The sequence below is a fragment of the Lytechinus variegatus genome, chromosome 2 (assembly GCF_018143015.1).
Source record: "Lytechinus variegatus isolate NC3 chromosome 2, Lvar_3.0, whole genome shotgun sequence".
NCBI classification, from domain to species: Eukaryota; Metazoa; Echinodermata; class Echinoidea; order Temnopleuroida; family Toxopneustidae; genus Lytechinus; species Lytechinus variegatus.
The window spans coordinates 74,545,957-74,568,869 of NC_054741.1; the positions used below are offsets into that span (position 1 = coordinate 74,545,957).

A 22,913-nucleotide genomic window follows, 5' to 3' on the forward strand; every position below is an offset into this window, starting at 1 on the left:
AGGTTGATATCACTTCAGACAATTTCCTTGGTCTAATGACAACACTCTGAAGCTAATATTTGTTTGCATATTATTTCTTATACATATATGTTGGGACAAATGTGTGTGAATGCTTTTCAGAAATTGAAATCAGTATCTCGTATGCTTCATATTGCTCATGTGATAGGTTTGATAAAGACTTTCAATGCATTTAACAAATACTTGTTTCAAATAGTTGACACATTTTAGCAAGCATAAAGGAAGATTATTCCTTTACTACCCACCACTATCCATTCACTTAATCCAGATAACTTTCAAGCAAATTTTATTTTCCACATTAAAAAGTTACATACTTCACAAATAAAAAAATATCACCTTTTCTGTTTCATTTGGAAAAAAAAGGTTTTGCTCTGCCACTATATGAAAGCTAGAAATGAGGGAATAATATGCTGACATAAAACAAAATCTTGTGAGAAAGAAAACAACATTCGATCTCTTTCATTAGAATTGATGAACGGTCATGTACAGGAACTTTTTCACAAAAAAATAATCATGATCTTATTCTTAATAATGATATGATGGAATGGTACATGTTTATAGTGGTACTGTCATTTAACATGACTACCTAAAATAGTCAATTTCACTCACTCTTTGGTAGTATTTTTATCACTGTAGCTTTATAAATATGGCTTTTACAAAGCTCTCAATCTTTTCTTTCGCAATATAGATTTGTAATTGTGGGTGCATGGTGGTCTAGTGGTTCTGACTCTTGCCTTTGAAACAGAGGGTTGTGGGTTCGAATCCTAGCCATGGTGTGTTTTCCTTCAGCAAGAAATTTATTCACACTGTACTGCACTCGACCCAGGTGAGGTGAATGGGTACCCGACAGGAGTAATTCCTTGCATACACTGAGCACCGTCGATGGTAGCTCCATCCATATGTTATTTAGCCTGAGCTAAAGCCGGGGTAATAATAGCAGCGCTTTGTATGCTCAGGCAAAAAGTGCTTTATAAATCCAGCTTTTATTATTATAGAAATCATTGACAAAAGGGTAATTTTCACGAGAAACTGATACACAATGAATATGATTTGTTGTTTATAGACCGGTATTTGTAATTGAAAGCTAGAAATTACATACATTGCATATTATAAATAAATTTTTTCAGCTGAGACTTTGCTGCCATGATGGACATGAGCAAAAACCAAGCCCATAATGACCTTGTTGTGAACTTCAATACTGAAAGTTTATACACACATTTATTGTTCTTATATGTGGTTTGATCATACTTGGTTAGGAGTATTTTTTACATTCCAGTTGAACAAATATTTTTCATTGGTATCCAGCTTCTACTTCACATTTGAAAAAACTTCTGCCTGTAAATATCCAAATGTTAGCCTCAATTTTCATCCATATTGCACCAGTCACATTTTTATTCCTTAAATCGGCATCAATTTTCGCTGTAGATAATTGTTTGGCTGCCACAAACTTTCCGGTGATCTGGGAAGCATTTCATGAAACTTCCAGCTATTGTTATGAGCTACTAGAAATGCTTGCCTCTGATTGGTTAAGAGCTAATTAGTCAGTGAAAATCACTGACTAAACTCTTCATGAAATACTCCCCAAGTTGTTTTACTTTCTTGCCAGTATATAAGCTGCATTTCTTTCATTTTCAAGTTCTGCTGCATATTTTCTGTTTCTTATAATTGTGTTAAATCCAGGGAAATAACTTTGTTTCTAGTTGCATAGAAAATGAAAGCAAGCTCTGAGAGAATCATCGATTCCTTGTATTTCATTCTTTCATTCCCTGAATGTCAGAAATCTGGGAATATTAAAATTTTGGATTTTTTGCATGCGTGTTAATTTTGGATTAGTTATTATTTGTGTTTTTCATAGACATATAGTACAATTAATTGACCAGCCACGTGCCAACGTCAATTTATGCATATTGATATTGTTGCTTTTCTCTCCCCCCGCCCTAAAAAAAGTTCTCTTCATTCATTATTCTTTTGTCAAGACTTGCAAATATTTTGCAAGAAAAAATACATTTTGTATTGTTTATCAATTGCTGCCCAATAATTTATCTTTCATTTAATTACTAGTATCATATTCTTTTTTGCAAGAGTGTCTCAACGATCCCTTTATAAACCTTCTGTGATTCAGCCTTGTGGTCATGAATAAAACAAAATAATCCTTAAGCAATCAAAAACGGTGCCTGATTATAATAATGATCATGTGTCTCTTCATGCATTATAAAATTGATAGATTGACCAAATATACACAATTAAGCACTCAGTAGACATACATTGAAATGTTTATGATGTATTTTACTCAGTAATAAGCTTTCTGACCAACTTTTGTAGTGTAAAAGAATTCCTTGTTTGTTTGTATGCTTTTGTGAAATGCCATCTTTAAGTTATTATTTTTATTTTTCAATGCACCATACTTTACTCGGTAGACTCCAGCTGCTACTCTAGGAGCCTTTCACAAAATCACTTATCAGTAATTTTCTGTGAATTGTTATAAGCTACTGAAATCCTTTCATTCCATTGGCTGAGAGCAACTTGGTTAATGAAATTAGAAGATTAGGCACTTCATGAAGTACTTACCCCTTAGATGTAGAGTATGTATATTTCATAGTAAATTTTCATTGTTTAACAGAACATTTGTTGATACTTAAATTTACAGTTTATTGTTGAATTGTTTTTCCCAAATTGTTAGAAAGCATGTGTATGCTTATACTATTGAGGCAAGCAGAGAGAGAAAAAGAGACAAGACCAGTGGTTGCAAGTCCTCTCCAAAGGACCTTTTAATAAAGGTCATTGCTTTGTCAGATTACCAGACATTTCAACCTTGTTTTAAACTTAATTTATAGTATTTCTATGGAGAAATTACTATGATGTCTTTTTGTTGTTTCGTTGTTAAACCTATTCACTACTCAGATGGGACAATTTGGATATTTTCGTCATTCTGTGTTTGTTTTATTGTATGCATGAAAACTCGTAAGTACACCTATAGTTTATATTAATGACAAGTATTCAACATAACATGTATTAGTTTTTATAAAATTTTTGAATTTTGATAATCTAAAGTTGTAGAATGCTTGAAATGTGGTGCTTTATAAATCAGCAAGCTACTTGCAAATATAAGGGTTTAACAGTGACTTAAATAAATAGGCATAATAAGCACAATGATGAAAAGTTAGTGAAAGTATCATGAATGAAATAATAGTTTGTGCTTTTAATACTACCCAAAGTATATTGAATTATGGAAAATGATATATTTGTATACTGTTTATTTGTCATTTCAATTTTCTGGAACAAATGATCCCTTGTCAATTTCACATTAAGAAATTGTAAAAACCTTTCACATTACCTGTAATGATTTGTTACATGTTTTGATTGTTCTTTTATAAAAATATAAATTTGATTATCTTTCTGGATGTTTAGTTGAGTGGATATAAAAGTGATCATTCCAAAGGAAAGTATTAACAGCATTTCAGTAATTCTGAATATCTTGTAAAAAAAATATTGCTTACAGTGTGGGATGCATGTTTGAACACAATTATTTGAACATCAAACAAACTGACCTTTAATTGATAAAATACTTTAATTCTGTTCCATAAAAAGAATATAAGTTGAAATAAGTATATAAAACTGCAGTGTATGATACATCTTTTCATGAAAAACAGTTTTCTTTGTTCTTACTGCAGTTTACAGGAATAACAATCCATTTTAAGAGTTCATCTGTTAGATAGTGCATCCCTTTTTCTTATATTATTCTTCTCTCATCATATCATGTTAAAAGTTGAATTGACATCTTGTCCTTGTTCTCTGTGCAGAGTTTGCAGACAAGTGTTCATTGTTCCAATTTCTTTATGTATGTGTTTCAATAGTGCACAGTTCACAGTTTTCACTTTGTTGGTACATGTAGTATAAGTCGGTATCATTCATAATATTCAGAGTAGTTATCAAAATCACGATGGAGCAACGATTGTGAATGGAGTACAGAATAAGAAATCCATGTGATAAGCAATCGTAGCTTTGAAAGGTGAAGAGATGAAAGTATGCTATCCCATACACTACAGATATGTTGCTGTATGGTTTGCAGCAGTTGCAGTTTGCTGGTTCAAACAAGCTATTATCTATTTTAAAAAATGTTTTAAACTATAGCATCTTTTTATACCAGATAACAAGATGGTGGCGGAAGAGAATGCAATTAGTTTTCATGGAAACTTACATTCACAGATATATCATGGTGTGATTATTTTAAATTATGCTTGAAATGTGCAGATCATTACACGATAGATGAAACCATTATGTTGTATTATATTTGTTGATGTATAGAAATTGGTCTATCATTGTTTATTTAAAATGGCTGAATACTTAATTGTTATGGGCAATCGTCTTTAAAATTCATGTAACTGCTTGAAAACTATCTTTATATGTATATGTAATATCCATTGTTTTGTACTAAAAAAAGAGCACATTTCATGTTTTAAAAAAGTGGTTTAAATGTTTTAACCAGCATAGCAAGTAACAGGGAAAAAGTGATTATAAAACTATAACAGATTGATTGCTATTTCAATACATAAATGAACAATTTTAATGTTGACATTTCATGTGTATTTGTTGAGTTCACATTAAATATAAAGTTTTAGCAATTGCCCATTTGATTTATTTGTAAGATTGATTAAACACAATAATCAATGCAACCAAATCATACAAATCAGCATCAAGGTAAATTGCAAAGCTTTATATAATAGGTTCTGGTGGGTGTTTCATTAAGCTGTTTGTAAGTTAAGAACGACTGGTGGTCCTTTCTTTTGGTGAATGGTATGTACCATTGGCGATGGTTTAGCATGTAAGAAAGGATCACCAGTCGTTCTTAAAGTCGCTCTTAACTTTACGAACAGCTTTATGAAATGGCCCCCAGGTAGGTAATTCATACACCTGTTCATAAGTTAAGAGTGACTTTACAAACATCAACACCAATTAAATCTGGTGTGTATATGAACAGCTTTATGAAATACCCACTAGGTGTGTAAAATGAACATGATGGAAAGGTTAAAAAGAGAAGGGATTGGCATCGGTATAGGAAGTGAAGTGAATTACAGTAAAATGATTGAGATTGGAGTCGACTGAGAAGGTGCAATCAATAGCTCAGGTAGCAAAAGGGAGAAAGGGGGGAAAAAAAGAAAAAGGGAGTGTGTATATACAATAGAGGCAAAGTGTGTGAGAGAGGGAGAGAGAAAAGGGGATAAACAAGATGTCAAACAAAAAATTGTTTGATATGAAGTTTTAAAAAATTGGTTGAAAGAATTTAGTAAAAATTATATGTGATACTTAAAACCGAAGTGAATAAAAGTAAAATCAGTAACACTGCAAAGTACTTACATATTTTTTACAAAGTATTTATTACATTTAAAAAAAAAAATTCACAACTTCACAACATTTTGAATCAAAGAGAGATGATATATGAGAGTTTGGTTATATCGATACAGTCACACAAATGCAGATACAATATCCATTTGTAAGGGCAAGGGCTTTATTTGTTGGTTATCTCAAATTGCTTGTCTAGTTAGATATCTTTAGATGGCTGCTTGTGGAGACAGGCAGGTCTGTATACAAAGTGTAAAGAGGTTTTTACAGGATCTTGTAGTTTAGTTAAGAAAATAGTGAAATTGACAACTTAACACTTGGGCTGATAAGAACAGTTATGCAACAACAAACTTGGGTACATGTGTGTAAAAAAAAATTCTTGAGAATACTACAAAACCCAAAATAATGGAACTGCTGGAACCACATAAATTAATTTATAAAGGTGCATTCATTTTGGAAACCAATTGTTATTTTACTAAGATTTCAAGAGTAATTCATTTTTATGCTGGTCAATTGCGAGCAAATGGAATACTGTGAAGTTTATTTCCCAACTACATGAATAAATATTCCAAAAGGAGATGAAATGTGGTTTGAAATACTAGTCATTTGGCCCAAGATCCTGGTTGCGATCTCATGAGTAACTCCAATGAGAGATCCATATTCCATTCCAGGAAAGGCTTGGGTCGATAATCCAGGGGGGGGGGAGTCAAAAGTGACTGTTTTACACTGCTCTTATTTAATGTGTGGGATCTATAAATGATTTGGCACATGTATCTTTATATCAAAAGTAAATAACTGACACCGGTTGAATCAAATCCAGATCAAGACTGATTGCTACTAATAACCTGTGCTTTGACTATGGGAAGCAAATGAAGACATCTCTATGATTATAAAGCAGGGCATGTTTCATAACTTTACCTGGGGAACATGTACCTTGGAAGCCTTAATTTTGATTGGATGCTGAGCTCAGCTAATAGTAAATTCTTCATGAAACATACACAACTTGTTATTAAATGCAATTATTGTAGAGAAAGCATATTCCCCAAGACAGTTTATGATACTTTTAGAGGAAAAAATCTGATGAACAGGACCTCTGTTACTATTAATCGATGTCAAATTTGGCCATGATTACACTTGATGAACCTCTGTGAGCTGAGCTACAGATGTATATCTGCTTCACAGAGTAAGGTTGACATCAGACTTTACAACATACAACAACATTTTCAAAAGCTGGCCAACTACATCAGTAGTTAGCTGATGCTCATTCAGATTTCCCAAACCATATTCCAGAATGTCCATATGAGTGGCACCATTCTTGCCATGAACTGATTTCAAGGTGAAAGCCATCTCCATTGGTCTTAACAACTTCATGCTGCTCTTATAATAAATCTTACAAGTCAGGGCACAGCCACGAAGGACTCCAGTTCATTCATCCATCCATCACTCAAGTATTTTCACAACAATGTACAAAAAGTACTGTCCAGCAGTTCATAGTTTTTTAACATATGACTGAAACACTCCTTCAGTCCTGTATTTCTCTCTTGTCTCTGACAGCTGCCTGTAAATCAAAGAGAAAATGACATTTACTTTTAGAAATTGACCAGTATCAGACACACATAGAAATCAACATGACATTGCTTTCAAGTTATAAATACCCTGATGATTGGTTAGTAATTCTTGAAGGGTTTTCATTTGGGAATATTGTGATCTGGAGAGACCTGCCATATAGGGAGATCTCATTAGGGATTAGATGGGATAGTATTCAAAGAGAAAATTCTATTTCTGGTAGTGTCATGTTCTAATAAACCCAACATGTTTCAAGACAATTCTCCCAAATAAGGTTTCCACATCAGATTCTCTTAGAACACTACCCCATATTACTTTCTATTCAAGCCTTCATCATAAAGTATTATGTATGACAAAATTTCTAAACGAAAACTTGGATAAAGAATGTACAGAGAAAGGTACCAAAATATATTTTCATTAAAAAATATGCATTATTATTGGGTTGAATATTAATTTCTCTACAATATCACTACACAAAATTTTTCATTCCAATTAACCAATCAAACTTTACAGAGAGTTGAGTAGGGAGAACATTGCAGAACTCCTATTGACACCTTAAAATTATGGTCGTGTAGGGGGAATGACATAAAACCCATTCAAAAGGTTTAAGATTTTAAGTATTATTCTTCAAAGAAAGGAAGGATATTCACACTTACATTGAACCTCTCTTCTAGGAGTGAGATTTCTGAGATGAGATCAGTAATGGCATTAGTGAAGGCTTCTTGAGGGCTGTAGTCGGGTGTGGTCTGTACCCTTAGGATGAACTTGTGTTCCAGTGGGTGAGGAACCTTGTATCCTGCAAACATGACTTGGGGATCCTTTAGAAGCTGGCTGTATGGAGAAAATACCAATATAGAAGGGAATCTTATTATACTGTACATCAATAAAACCGCTGCACCAATTTGATCAGTTCTTGAAGGCCCATTTATTTTGTTCATGAAATTCAACTTTTCATTATTAATATCATATTTTGCTAAACTGGTCTCTTTACTTAGTTGCCAATGAGTATATTTAGAAGAGCACTGTGTGAAGCACTTGTAACCCCAAGGGAATAGAATAAATGAGTGTCCTGCAAAAGATACCATATAACTCACGTTCAAGTGTATCTACTTGAAATTCTATCATAGAACAAGAGTATCACTGAGGTGAGCATATAATACGCCCGCCTGTAACGCGGAAAATGGAGTTATTGGTCAAGCAAGAAAAGTGGAAGGTGGCAACTTCACCTTTAGACCTTCTGTTTTGTCCTTTGTAACATATATATTTTTATAGCACTCTGAAATGATATTCTATGGATGTCTGTTGTACATGTAAGCTAGGTGAGGTTGATCCGGGCCCTGTTGCAGAAGAGTTACTATTATGGTAACTTTGCCATCCAATGGTAACTGCCGTGGTAATGATGCTCATCAGCCAATCAGAATCAAGGATTCCATGAAAGACACCATTGGATGGCAAAGTTACCATTAATAGTAACTTTTATGCAACAGGGCCCTGGATGCTGAATTCTGATACTTACGCTCTAAGGATGTTGCCCAGCGTGTGATCCTCTTTGTTGACTGTGAAGATAGCTGCGTTAGGAACCTTGGTGTCTTTCTCAATAGTGATCCTGATAAAGTTTATTTGTTGATACATAATTAAAAAGTTAATTCTTTGACTGAAATCTGTCATTTTTTAGCTCAAATTCAAGGGAGCAATCATTTAAATATTTAAAAAAATTTATAGTTTCTGCAGCATACTTGTATTTTATGTGTATGCATTGCATTACATTGTACTTTCTTGAATTTGAGTAGGAACAATTAAGATACAACACAAGAAAACATGTCATGGGGGACTCAGAAATTCATGACAATTTTTTTTTAGTTTTACAAAATGATCACATGATCAAATAAACAGTCTTGGTAACTTGCTCCAGTCTATACAACTTTATGTTCGTTAAATCTAATATCTCTATTTTGTAAAATATGGAGGACAAAAGAATTGATGCTCAAGTTGATGTGTGCCTTCAAAAATAATAATAATAATAATAAAAAAAACAGTGCACCACTGCATGTAAAATTTGCCAACAATGCACTGTCAATGACAAAATTGTCAGACACACACATCATGGTCCGATTGCACGAAAGTGTCTTTCCAAGGACAGTCTTTCATGAATGGCATTATGAAAATCAATTTACATGAAGATATGTGTATTTCTTGAATACAAAAGGATAGATAAGAGAAAGAAATGTGAGGGAGCAGGGGGGATAAAAGTAGAAATGTATTGCAGAATGAGAAACATGAGACAGGGGGAAATAGAGGGAGGTCAGAGAGACTAAATAAGGGACAGAAACCAAGAAAATCATAAATGTTTACAAAAAAAATTAATATAAGTACATTAGTGATTATTCTACACATTCATGTTTATAATTATCTGGCTACATTTCATGACAAATGTTAGAGTAAACAAGGAAAGATAAAGAAGAATAGGAGTAGGAGAATTACATTAAAGGAGACAAAGAAGAAAAAGATGAAGAACGAGAAGATGAAGAAGAGAAAGGGACGAAGATGGTGTTGAAGGAGAAAAAGAGGGGAAAGAAAAGGAAAGACAGGAGGAAGTTGACAAAGAAGAGGGAACGTCTGCAAGTACAAACAATTCATAACGATTTCAAAAAGTAAAATAAAAGGCATGCATGCAGGTAAATTTGTCATAAAAATCAGGTTTGTAAGTGTTTTGATTTCCAATACCGGTATCTTTCCGTACTGCATTTGATGAACAAAATATTTGTTTAGATCTACATGTATATGATGTATGTAGCCAGGCGGCTTCTAGAGAGTAAATTAACGTAAGCTTACTCTCATACGAAGCCAGGTCTACCTGGTCATTGACCCACACGACGGAAGCCAAAACCTGAAACTTTCACCCCCAAGATTTCTACTTTCCTTCTAAAAGATCTAGCCCTAAATCATGTACCTGACGCACGCGTCTGTAACGTTGGCGAAGAACAATAGGAAGCAAGATGGCGGCGTAACCATCGGGCAAGTCTCTTCCATCTTTTCACAATATTTTTCTCATTTTTTTTGATGAATTCTTGTTCAAAAAATAACAATGAGAGTGTAGAAATGTCGGACATGAAGTTTTATCCTATGTACATGATTTAGGGCTAGATCTTTTAGAAGGAAAGTAGAAATCTCAGGGGTGAAAGTTTCAGGTTTTGGCTTCCGTCGTGTGGGTCAATGACCAGGAAGACCTGGCTTCGTATTAACCCAGGGAACTCCCGCCCGCATAGCGGGCGGGAGCCCAGGATCTTACCGTGTAATTGACCATACTCACTGGACTAGCGTGAAGTATGGTCAAAATAATTCTCCGAATAAATAGTTAAAACAGAAAAGTTCTCTCCTACCCCCGTCTCGATCGGCCATTATTGTTATGAATCGTAACAAAATGGCCGATCGAGACTGGGGTAGGAGAGAACTTTTCGTTTTTTGAGGTTCCAGTTTGTGCCCAGATGTCAGGAAACTGCCACTCGTTAGACCTTCATCCATATAATCGTGGTAAGTGCTTGATTTCTGTTTTAACTATTTATTCGGAGAATTATTTTGACCATACTTCACGCTAGTCCAGTGAGTATGGTCAATTACACGGTAAGGTCCTGGGCTCCCGCCCGCTATGAGCGGGAGTTCCTTGGGTTAGCTTCGTATGAGAGTACGCTTACGTTAGTAAATGATTTGTACTCTAGTCTAGAAGCCGCACGGCTAGTTGTATCTCATCTAGACCAAAAGCTTCAGTCTCTTTTATGTTGGTTGTTCAGCTGAACTCCGTTGGCTTCACTCACCAAATACAGAAACCGAAGTTCTAGCGCGATCTGTACAGGAGAGTCAATGGCCATATGTTTATGTACTTAAGATCGGACAAAACGGGGAAGTGAATTTGCGTGACAGCCAAGGTAAGTCACTGTTTTTGTTCCTTTTAACTTGATTTTTCTCCGTTTTTTGGCAATTAATGCCAAGAGGGAATATTAATTCGCATTTTGGTCACAATAATTGTCAATTTTTTTATTCATTAAAGACAAAAATTGAAGAGCCCGGACGGGGGGATTTTGCATTGCAAGTCCCCTAATGGTGGCTGCACGATAGCGAGCCATCTGTGTACGAGAAATAAAAAAAAAATGTTAAAAAACTCCTCGAAACAGATGGCTGCCAGCTGTCTAGGTCTATATCTCATCTAGACAGCTGGCAGCCGTCTGTTTCGAGGAGTTTTTTTTTAACATTAAAAAAAAAATTCTCCTCGTACACAGACGGCTTGCTATTGTGCAGCCACCATTAGGGGACTTGCAATGCAAAATCCCCCCGTCAGGGCTCTTCAACTTTTGTCATTAATGAATAAAAATTTTGAAAATTAACGCGACCAAAATGCAAATTAATATTCCCTCTTGGCATTAATTGCCAAAAAACAGAGAAAAATCAAGTTAAAAAAGGAACAAAAACAGTGACTTACCTCGGCTGTCGCGCAAATTCACTTTCCCTTTTTATTCGATCTAGTACATAAACATATGGTCGCGGTCGTTGAGTCCCCTGTTCAGATCGCGCTAGAACTTCGGTCTCTGTATTTGCCATAATTTGGTGAGTGAAGCCAACAGAGTTCAGCTGAACAACCAAAATAACAGAGACCGAAACTTTTGGTCTATATCTCATCATGCGCATGCATGCTCATGAAATTGTATAAAAATTGATTTTAAAGCAGGCTTACAAATTTATTTATCATAAATTTCAGAAACACCCCTCTTATACTAGGCCTATAGCGCATCATAAAAGATGGGCGACACGAGAGACCGTCCTTGGAAAGACCCTTTCGTGTAATTCGGCCCCAGCTCAGCTCAGCTCGCTTCACGCGCCCCGTCACTGTCACAGACACATTTCTGACACGTCTGAGATGCTGTTCCCACATATTGATTTCTGTGTTATAGAAGCTTGCTCTACAAATCATGCTACCTTCTCAAACATCAATCAACACACAAGTTTCCTTAATATTCACGTAAAACTCACTTCTTTTCTCCGTCAAAGAGGATGAATGATTCAAATGTAGGCGGAGCATTCATTTTTTAGACAAAATAGACAAATCGGTGAGAGTAGAAGACGTTTGTGCACGGTGGTGTTGCAGGATGAACGTTTTGGCAGTGCTGTCTTTGCTATACGAGTCTCTACGTCTATCGGCGCAAGTACGTCGATATTTTTTTGAGTGACAACAAATAAAGTCGCATAGTTTGTATTTATAAGAAATAATATTTATCATATTTACTCAAATTTTGTCCTTCAAGAATGAAAATATATTGGCTAAACTGGTGGTTCGATGCATATTTTTATATCAGTTTTACAAGGGGGGATTGTATGAATATGAAATAATAATGATTTTATAATAAGAAAAAGACCGTGTATGCAACATAAAAAAAACGACCATCTGATTGTGATCAAGTCAAGAAATGGAAGAATGATCATATGTAAAGCAGGACTTCAAGAATAACATACGTGAAGACATATTATTTATGAAGGAGTCAAAGAAAGACAGTCGACCCTACACTGATTCACCTTCAAGAATGTCAATTCTCTTATCAAATGTATTAATAATGGTTTAATTAGAAATTCTTGGACTGAATCATCATATATCCTTTTCTCTCACAATTATTCCAGATAACATAAACAAACATCACATTTTGTATATACACATTTTTCGAACCATCAATGTATATAGGGAAAGGGTCCACCTCTCCTTTCCTGGAGATCCGTTTTACATTAAGGTCTCATTCTGCAAACGGGTGAATAAAACATCCGACCATACTTTTTTCTTTAGTATCTTTATTGATAAATATAAATCACAAAATCACACAAATAATTGATAAACAAGCTATTTACATAACGATAAAGCCACGTATTCAGTGCCTTTTTTTGTTGTTGTCCTTTAACTTATACTTAGTACAATGAAAACAAATTGTTAGATTATCTCTCACAGAGACACAAAAATCTTTTTAGGCAACTGGCGCCGCCTTTTCTTTTGCTTGTCAAATATTTACCTGTACTAAAATGACCTCAATGTGTGTGTGTGCGTGTGTATGTATGTTCCCCAAAACTGAGTATATACACCATTTTCTTGAAAAAACTGTATCTTCTATTCAGAAATACAACCAAACGTAGATCGCGACGCTTATTATAAACGGACGGTTGCTTTGAAGATTAATCATTCCATATTACCTATGAAAATATACTGCTATCAGGTCAACTGTCATGATGACAAGTTCTTTCTCCAAGACTTAGAAAATATGCCAAGTTTGAATTTATATATTTCCCTATTTACCATATCAACATATTTCCATCTGTACTTTTTTTCAGGCACAGATCTCCATGTTAATCGGGATGTTACTAGATTTAATAATAGATATAGAGGAGATGGTCACACTTTTAATCATGGACCAGGGGCGGAAATCTCTCCCAAAAGGTGAGGGACAAAAGGCTGGAAAATTTGACAAGCAAAAAAAAGAAGAAAACAAATGTTATCACCCCAAATTTAAGGTCATTTCGACGAAAATGCTTATAAATTGACAAGCAAAAAAAAAAAGAAGTTATCATCCCATCTCGTCCTATACTATTTTTAGTTAGGGGGGGGACTTCACCCTGGGATTTCCGCCCATGTGACATGGACATATCTCTTGCATTATGTAGTTAATCTGATAACTGGGTATTTTCTATGTGAAAATTTGTATTTTTCATAAACTTATGCCTACAAATCGATAGTTTCGGAATGATCATCTCACTTCTCCCCGGCTCCAAAGAAACCGGTGATTTATTTATGATTTATTTTTTCGCATTGGAAACTTTACTTAGAATAAAAATCAATGGATCACATTTCTAAATTCTTCCTTGTCTACTTCTCAATATGATATATGATTGCATTTGATACTATAGTTTTTTTTTTTTTTTTTTTTTTACTTTTCGTTCAACGCCAACGGTTACTAAACAGGTAACGGGGAAACTCCCGTGTTCTTCGAGATCCAGGACCATCTCGTTGCATTATCATTCTTTCATCGATAGCTTATAGGCTTCACGTTACAAAGTAAAAATCGAAATTCGGAGGAATCTGTGTTTCGGCTTTTTTCGTCACTTGTTCAGTCTGTGGTTTTCGTTAGAATCGAACGACATAAACGTAATAATGTAAGGTGACTCAGACAGTTGCAGTTCCACCGTTGGCGTTGCATGTTGTCCCATCTGTTGTATTTCGTGTAAGTATTTGTGCGAATGAGAAGAAAGGTGAAGAAGACTGAAGAGTGAATTCAAGACAAGTTAATTCACTCCACGATATTAAACCATGTGCATGAGAACACGGTTTTAACTTTAACAGTAGATTATATGGCCAAATCGTGGTTTTGGGAACCACTCGTAGATTTGTGTACGCGCACTTGTGTACAAAGTGAACGGAGGTGGAAATAAATAAGGAACCATGCGTGTGACTGAATAAAGCGCTGCTGTATGAAGTGAACGATGGTTTCCTATATCACGATAATGCCGATTATATATCGACTTAACTTAGATCTGGAAGTGGAATTAATCCTCACATTTAGTTTCATCATGTTCATTAGTGTGACTGTGTGAGCGGGTAATCCTGGGCCTTTCCGACCCATGGGTTCGTCTCGCGAGTGAAGGATTATCAGTCATACGCACGCGACACACCACTACACTTCGAAAATACAGTGGGCTTTTGCCCACATAAAAGATTATGTTTAAATACATATTCCACATCCTGCTATGACACTTACCGAATCATTTAGATCCTTCCGTGACTTCTCCTTGAAGTTTCTTTCTAAAAATATGTATATTTTCTTGATCTTTAGTGAAGATTTTCCGGAGATAGAAATCAGTCAGCGTTGATATCAATTTTCTCCTGAAGAGGGCGCGCGATTTATATTCATATCAAAGACACGACAAGGGAAAGAATAGGCACCTACACTATTTTACACGCATATCGACGCAAGGCATTACGCAAAGTCCGTGAAGTGTCCAATCTTTTCATTGTATAGACTTTGGTATACCGTATACGTATTATTGACGTTCGTCAAAGCTTGTACTGCTGGTTTCTTTCCAGGCACGTATATTATTTTCATTTTTTTTTTATCAGTCATCTTTTTAAATTAATGCAAATGAGTGTTATCATCACCAATAATAATCATTAATTATGTTTTTTGAAGGCATTTCATTAATTGGTGCCCATAATTAGTAAATTAATCATGAGGATTGCGCATTCAAAGAATTTAGATACAGTTATAAAATTACCGAGGAGCTGAATCAAGGTTGTGAAATTATTAGCGCCACCAACGGGCTTCCTTGTATTTCCGTGGAAGAGACAAGCGAAGTCACTTTCGAGGCCGAGGTAAGCAAAATGTGCTTTTTTTATCGGATTATTATTTTATTATTCTTTTACATTCAACAAACTCTTGCTACTTACCGGCAAGAGCCCCGGTGCGTAGCGAGAAGGAGCTTCGGCAAATATTACTTCAGCAATGAAGCGATGTTTGCCGACTACTACTAAATCCAGGGTCAAACACGGTCTATTGTACGAGGTTAGTACATACTAACCTCGTACAATGTGTGAGTGGGCCTTTCCAGGCCTTTTTTCTTTTCTTTTTACCAGTGCAAATTCCAAATGCATTTATTTGTAATGTTAGAGTGTCTCCCATACCATATATGGAGAGAGTTTCCCATATTAGCTGTGTGCCTCTACTGATAAATGATGGCAAGTGAAAGTTTGTTGCATCCTTTGTCATATAGATCTAGGGCCTACATTATGCATGGAACTATCTTCACAGAAATATTGCAAAATTAGATAAAACATTATAATTGCAATGTTGTAAATTGCCCTAGCTCTCTGGAGTCGTTTAAATTGAAACTGAAACAACTTCAATAAAAGTCATTCCGCACACGTTGCGCTACTCTCTTCAATACGTTAGCGAGGATGTGTCTCCCAAAGACATTTTGCTGACCCAACAATTCAGATTCAGAATGTTAAACTTAAATATATACTTTAAGTATACTCAGTTGAGTTGTTGTGTGTCCGGACGATCAATTTTAGAAAGTCATTTGGAAAAATTTCCAAGCGAAGTTTCATCACTTTTGAGTACAAAATGCTAGGAAACATCGAACAAAATAGAAGATGATTACAACTGTTCGAGTGCTCAATTCGAACAATCGAAAGTTTTAGATGCACCTAAAAAGTGACAAGATACATGTAATCATGTATCTGGTCATAAATACACAAAGTGAAATGACTCACCGTAAGTTATGTCCAACGATGAATCCAGTAAGACACAGTAAAACAGCAAAAACAGCAATATAACACAACAGTAGCAATAGTATATCTTCACAACAGGTTGGTTCCAGTACATCTGAGGAGCCCTCCAGAAGATGGCCATGCCGTCTCCAACCCCGGTCACGTGGTGTCGAATCCCTGCTTCTGATTGGTCACCCGGCACTCCATCTGGGTCCTCCACGAGGTCTCCAACAGCAGACAGCGATGGTAGCAGACGACAAGGATTCAGTAGCTGAAAACGCCAAAGTCGGCCTGGCCGTTTTCGCTACACAACTATTGAATTTATATTTTTAGTGTAATCCAGAGAAAAAACAGAAGGCTTCAAAAATAGAAAGTGTATGGACACCCCCCCCCCATCCTACTCTCAGACATGTCAGATAGGAAAATATTGCTTCCTTTTGGGCAGTAGAATCACAACATTACCGTCATGTTGGGTATATATTTATTTTGCTCAAGTGGTACCATAGGGTGTTTTGAAGAATCTGAAGGGTGCCACCTGGGCATCCTTTAGAATGTTATTTATTGATGTTGTAAGCCATTCCAATTTTTCTTATTCCTCTTTATTATGAATCTTCTATTTTGCAGAATAAACATTTTGTGTTATGTTAGGTATCAAATTAAAGCTGATGAAAATGAAATGTAAATGTATGGATCATATTGCCTTAATGATTAACATAACATAACAAAATAAAATCTATACAAAACATAATAACATAATTGTTGATTTAAGGAACACGACTCAAAAGTAAAAACTACCTCAGATGATTTTTAAAGCAACAAATATTCTTTACCTTAATTTTTTTAGATCAATCTTATTCGTTGAAAAATGGTAGAAATTAAAAAAAATCAACACTAAAAACAAAGTATGAAAAACTGCTTTGAGAGAATGATGGTCTCATAATCTTGACAAAATAGGTAGACCTTGCTAACACCAACACTGCAAAGGGTTGATGCCCTCTACTTTCATTGGTTTATACTTTATCAAAAAGAAAGAAAAATCAAATCTATGTTGATATACTTTGTCATGATCTCTTTACTCACTTCCTTTCATACAGTAATTCTTTTTTTTTTTTATCAAAACTGATTTTTTTCTGAGAAATTGTGTCACTGGACTGATGTTCTTTTAACTGCAGATTAAGAACGCTGGAATTTGACCCAGGAGGTTCAGAGATAATCTCAAGGAGGACTCCAGGAGTAACTTTACGTGTAGCTCAAGATGGAGTCTAGCAGTTCTGAAGTAAGTGAGGTCCCAGACTTCATCTATGTTGCTGGTGGTCAGACCTATGTTGCTACATCCCAGGAGGAAGTCAGTAAGATCATCTCGTCCTATGAGAGAGCAACCATCGCAAGATTTGTTGTTGAGCACCAGAGTACAAAATTCAGCACTGAAGGTATATATGTAAATATATTTCTTTCCTAACAACAATTTATTTTACTAAAAAAATCAAAGGAGGAACTCTGTTTTTGATCCAGAATTATCAATGTGTTAATTTTTTTATCATCACAGACTGGCATGGTAAGAAGTTGTTTCGTTGGTCTCTCAAGAGTGTCCCTTCCGCCTTTGGACCAGCAATTGTCATAGGAACCAAGGTTCTGTGCTGTCACCAGGGTAAAGATCGTCATCTCAACTTTAAAAAGCTCAAAAGAGAACAGACAAGATTAAAAAGGATGGTACATATTGAGAACATTTTATTTTTATTAGTATAGATTTTTTTCCATCTATGTTATCTCTCTGTTTTTTGTTTTTTTTATTTGAAAAAAGTGGAATAGTCTTGTAGCAGGGGAGGGAAAGAGAATGCAGTTATTTGCAATCCTCACTGACAAGAATATTTTGACACCCATTGATCTTTTAAAAGAAAATTGTAGTATAGTAGTGGTTAATAAAACATGCATTATATTTTCAGTATATGAATTGTTTATCTAATCTCTAATGAAAGCATCCATTTTAAATATGGAACAACTTGTCGATATATGCATTTATGCTTCTGCTTCTTCCCTTTTTTTTGCGGGGGGGGGGGGCTGATGATGATTGTTCTAAAAGGATTGGCAGGAAGGCTATCATTTTTTAGTAGAAAGAAATAAGCATGTTAAAATTTTCAGCAGAATTGTTACAAGCCAGCAAAAAAATATTAGGAGAGTGAACTGTCTTTTTGAAAATAATAAATACCATGAACTTCAAATGTCACACTCTATTCTGTTGTACCAGTACCATATCACATTATCCAGTAGAATGTACTTAATTATTACTTAAATTTATGCAGTTAGCACTATATTACAAATCAAATGTGCAGGGTTTGTATTATATAAAATGTGGTTCAATATATACAGACTCATAAATAATGTTTAAAGAAAATTATCAATTGTCATTTGTCTTGTTTGCTCAGGCTAAAGATCAAGGTATCAAAGAGAAGGATCGTACATCCAGAAAATCCACCAAGAAAGTCAACTGCCCTGCTGCAATCTACATCAAGAAAGTTGCATTCTTTCCAGACTACCAGGTAATTTGATCAATTGATTTATTGATATATCATTTCAAAAAAAGTTAAAGGGGAATACTTTCTGGGAAATGAAATTATTTGTGTCAAAGGAGAAAATTAGATAAATAGATTTGTCATATTTGAAATAAATTTGAAAAAAAAAATAGCAAGTTTAGTGTATTTCAAAAATGAGATCACTGATAAAATTAGATCTGAAGTTTACAGCTTGATGAGTACTGAGATTTAGACAAGTGGTAGGGACAATTCTCAAATTTTTCATTTGTGTTTTCTGTTGGTGGTGATTAAACACACCATAAAGATATATTTTCATATGTTCCCTTTTTAATGAAAATATTTGGTGTAAAACTTTTTAGAAATTTCCTTTTTAAAAAGCAATTTTGTGTATTGGAGCAAATTGAATTGTCCTTGCCCTACATCATGATGATGTCACTTTACTATGATACAACCAATTTGAAATTTTTGTGGCTGTACAGTGTGTGCAATGATTACAACTTTTCCAAGTCATTACTTTTTTTTTCTGATTTCTGTTGAATTTTCCTTATTAAATGGTCTTCTAAAAGAAGATGGAATACCTTGCACATGTTAAAGGTAAATGCTAGTTTCGGTAACGACATCAAAATGAGTTCGTACAGAATCCAATGAAATGACCACCAAAGTGTCTGTTTGTATAAATAAAACGCATGTGCCAAAGAATTCTGGAAGAAATTGTGTAATTGCTGAGAAATCAGCAAATAAGCACAGGAATCGGGTAGGGCATCGGGCCCGACGCCCTAAGCAATAATTATACATTGTCCCACGTGCGCTTATCTGTGTTGGGGATCTTCGGTGTGAACATTTTTCAGCGTAGATTTCAAGATTTCACAAAGTTCAGTTAATGTAACTGTACCAGATCTAGATCCTCGATGACATACTGACAATTAAGCCTTGTTTTACAGACTTTCTCATGAAATCGGTGTTTACTGCAACTACTGGAATTCTCTTTAAACCATCTTGATGTCCTCAGTTTCCCCATTTGCTTTAATTTTCATCTAAAATATATGGAACACTTTTTCAATAAGCAATGTAGAAAACTAAACTTTCATAGAGCGCAGTGCATGATTTATCAGGGCTTAATTCGATCCAAGGCCATCCAAAGTCACGGTCGTGGATACCGTGTTGGCTGTTCTTGAAGCCCCTCCCAGTAGCCCTGATGATTTGTTTCATTTTAAAATAGTTTTTTCCATTTGTGCTTTACTACAGTGCATAAAGCAACAAGATTCAGTTTCAGCTTTGTGAAGATTGTGTCGGCCAATTTTGATTGTAAATCTTGTGTCTTTAGTATGCACTGTATAGTAATGTGACCTTGTCCCAAGAGTATCAAAATTTAAGGCTTGGTGAATATCGTACAGCAATGCATGTTCCTGAATTTTTGGTAGCTGTCTAGCCTTCACTTCACTATTTTGTTCACATATGAGTTTATTCATTGGAGAATATCACACTCTTTCTTATCATTTCTTGGGGTAGGTCACTGAAGCCACACCACATAGAAAGAGGATGGCATGCAAGCGTTTCAACCAGGATCGTCTCAAGAGACCTGAATCCATTAAGGTTGATGTCAAGTTCTTTGTAACACTGCCTGATTCTAAGGACCACAGAAATCACCTTTCTGGGGAGGTAGAGTATTACTTGATCACAATTTAATTTCTTTTTTTTCCTTCAGTAGGATACTATGATTAATTTTAGAGATCAACGTCTTTCAACTTTTAAAAGAAAATATAGACTGTCACATTTAACTTTTGATAATGTTCGTCAAATTATATAAGACATATGCTGGTACTGTCTTAACAGATCACTATTGTGCTGAATGTTGTTTGGTATTTCATAATTTTTAGATTAATTCCTATTTTCATTTTATGTGTCTGTGGGATTTTTATTCTAAAGTTTTCTTTATCACACATTTTTACAAGGCCTTTGTTCTATATGTTTGTTGTTGCCTTCAGTTATAATTTGTTTGCCATGTTTTGTAGGTATGGATGATGTATTGTATTTAATTCAATTATCTCAAATTGAATTTGTTCAATTCTTCCTTTGTTTTGTAGGTATGGATGATGTATTGTATTTAATTCAATTATCTCAAATTGCATTTGTTCAATTCTTCCTTTCCAGGATTTGTTCAAGAAAATCATGAAAAACAGAACTTTATATGATCCACAAGCTAGCATACCCAAGAAAAAGAAGAAGAAGAAATCAAAGAAACGCAAGAAGCGGGAGAGAAAGATGAAAATGGCAGCTATGGAGATGGAAGAAAAAGAGGGCTTAGAAAATATGGCATTTTCATTTCTACCAAGCACTTCAACAAGAGGTGATGCAAGCATTTCAGAGTACAGAATAGATGAAACAGAACAACTAGTCAATGATAAGGGACAAGATGTGAATAGTTTTGAACAGGTTGCAAGACCAAGATTAAGTGTTCCACAAAGTTTGGGTAGTGTAGGATCAGGTACACATATTTCAGCTCCAAGTCTGAGTGATCCACAACATGTTGCAGGAACGAGCATCAGTACTCCTCAAAGTTTGGATGTTACTGCAGGACAAAGACTCCATATTGCAAGACCAAGTCCATGTGTTAGTGTTCCACAAGGTTTGGGTGTCAATGCAAGAGAGAGTATTCATTTTGCAGGACCAAGTATGAGTGTCCCAGGACAGAGTATTGATGTTGCGGGACATAGTGTCTATGTTGCAGGACAGAGTAATCATCTTGCGAGACAAAATGTGGATGTTGCAGTGCAAGGAATAGATGCTGTGGGACAAAATTTAGATGTTGCGAGGCAAGATTTACATGTTGCTAGACAAGGTTTAGATGTTGTGGGATGTAATTTAGGTGTTGTGGGAAACACCCTTGGTGTTATGGGAGAAGATGAAGATGTTCTTGGACAGGACCTAATCACTGTTGACAGAAGGCAGCTTTTACCGATGGATCATCTCTAGGATATTGTTTAGACACTCGACATTAGGGATCAGGGTCTGTGCTAAAGTATTTTGATAGAAGGGCCAAGATAGCCTTATAGTGTCTTCATTTTCTTTTTTTCTTATTTTTAATTTGGATATTCTATAGTTCCTCTCTTTCAGTTACTCTTCTTTCCCAGTCCTCCTTTGTTTTACTTCAAAACTCAAAGGAGCAAGTGTCCCCCTTTTGGGACCCCCTGAAAGGTTATTACTTGGAAGAGGTTTAATGGGGTTTAAGATCTTGCTCCTATTGCCAGTATTATTATTTTTTTTTAATTGGCATATACTGTGCATGTGGTACATAATTTATTACAATGTATTCATAGATGTCATTTGCATACATGTATTATGTATTGTTGTGGTACTTATGTTCACTGGCTCAAAATCAATTGGAAAAGTTGGAGGACAACCAGTACGGGAGAGGTTTGCAAGATGCTTTCTTCTGTAGCTTAGAGCTTAATAGTATGTATGTATGTATGTATGTAGCTGAATACTCACTGCCTCTGAGAGAAGCACTTTTTGCCATCTTTCAAGATCATTTGAACAAGGTCAACCGTATTGATATGTTAGAACAACTCAGCTAAAAGTCATTTTCCATTTATATTATACAAATATACCAGGCTTTGAGCAAGAATAGCAGGAATTATTTGTCCAAGGTTGGACTGGCATACTATTTTTGCCAGTACAACCAAGGATTCCATACTGTAGAAATAAAGGCCTGGTATATTTGTTTTATATCCTACATTTATCAAGTTAGAGCAATATATATTGATCATCTAGTCCTTGCATGATCTGTGGTCAATGATCTTGACATCAATGATGGATTAGTGCACTATTCCATCATTGATGTCATGGAATAGTATTTTTTCTTCAGTGGGCGTTTCATTTTCAACATGATTGCAAAATAGTGAGAATATGTTTGGTCACATGATGCTATTTAGACCAATCAGTATACAGGATTTAATTTATGTAGGATATACCGGTAATGAGAAATGTAAGTGTGCAATAACATCATCTGTGATGCCAGAATCTTGCTAAAATATACTGCTCAACTGTTTTTATTTCTTTCCATTATTTAGAATTACTGCCATTAAAAGCTTTGGGTTTTTTATTGCCATTAAAAGCTTTGGGTTTTTATAATCATGATCATATTACATTTCCTTTTATGGTGGTTTATA

General features: G+C 35.1%; 2 protein-coding genes across 2 annotated transcripts; one reads left to right on the forward strand and one right to left on the reverse strand.

The window, feature by feature from the left end:
* Nucleotides 1-1,294: 1,294 nt before the first annotated feature.
* LOC121409007 (DNA-directed RNA polymerase II subunit RPB11-a) lies at nt 1,295-12,101 on the reverse strand. Its single transcript, XM_041600775.1, has 4 exons — nt 11,947-12,101; nt 8,441-8,530; nt 7,581-7,755; nt 1,295-6,916 (listed from the first exon to the last, which is right to left on the reverse strand). The coding sequence occupies exons 1-4, from the start codon at nt 11,997-11,999 to the stop codon at nt 6,881-6,883; spliced, it is 354 nt and encodes a 117-aa protein (XP_041456709.1). The 5' UTR covers nt 12,000-12,101; the 3' UTR covers nt 1,295-6,880.
* A 1,867-nt stretch (nt 12,102-13,968) lies between these two features.
* LOC121409008 lies at nt 13,969-22,113 on the forward strand. Its single transcript, XM_041600776.1, has 6 exons — nt 13,969-14,171; nt 17,386-17,643; nt 17,760-17,923; nt 18,637-18,750; nt 20,254-20,403; nt 20,896-22,113. The coding sequence occupies exons 2-6, from the start codon at nt 17,469-17,471 to the stop codon at nt 21,715-21,717; spliced, it is 1,425 nt and encodes a 474-aa protein (XP_041456710.1). The 5' UTR covers nt 13,969-14,171; nt 17,386-17,468; the 3' UTR covers nt 21,718-22,113.
* The last annotated feature ends 800 nt before the right edge of the window (nt 22,114-22,913 follow it).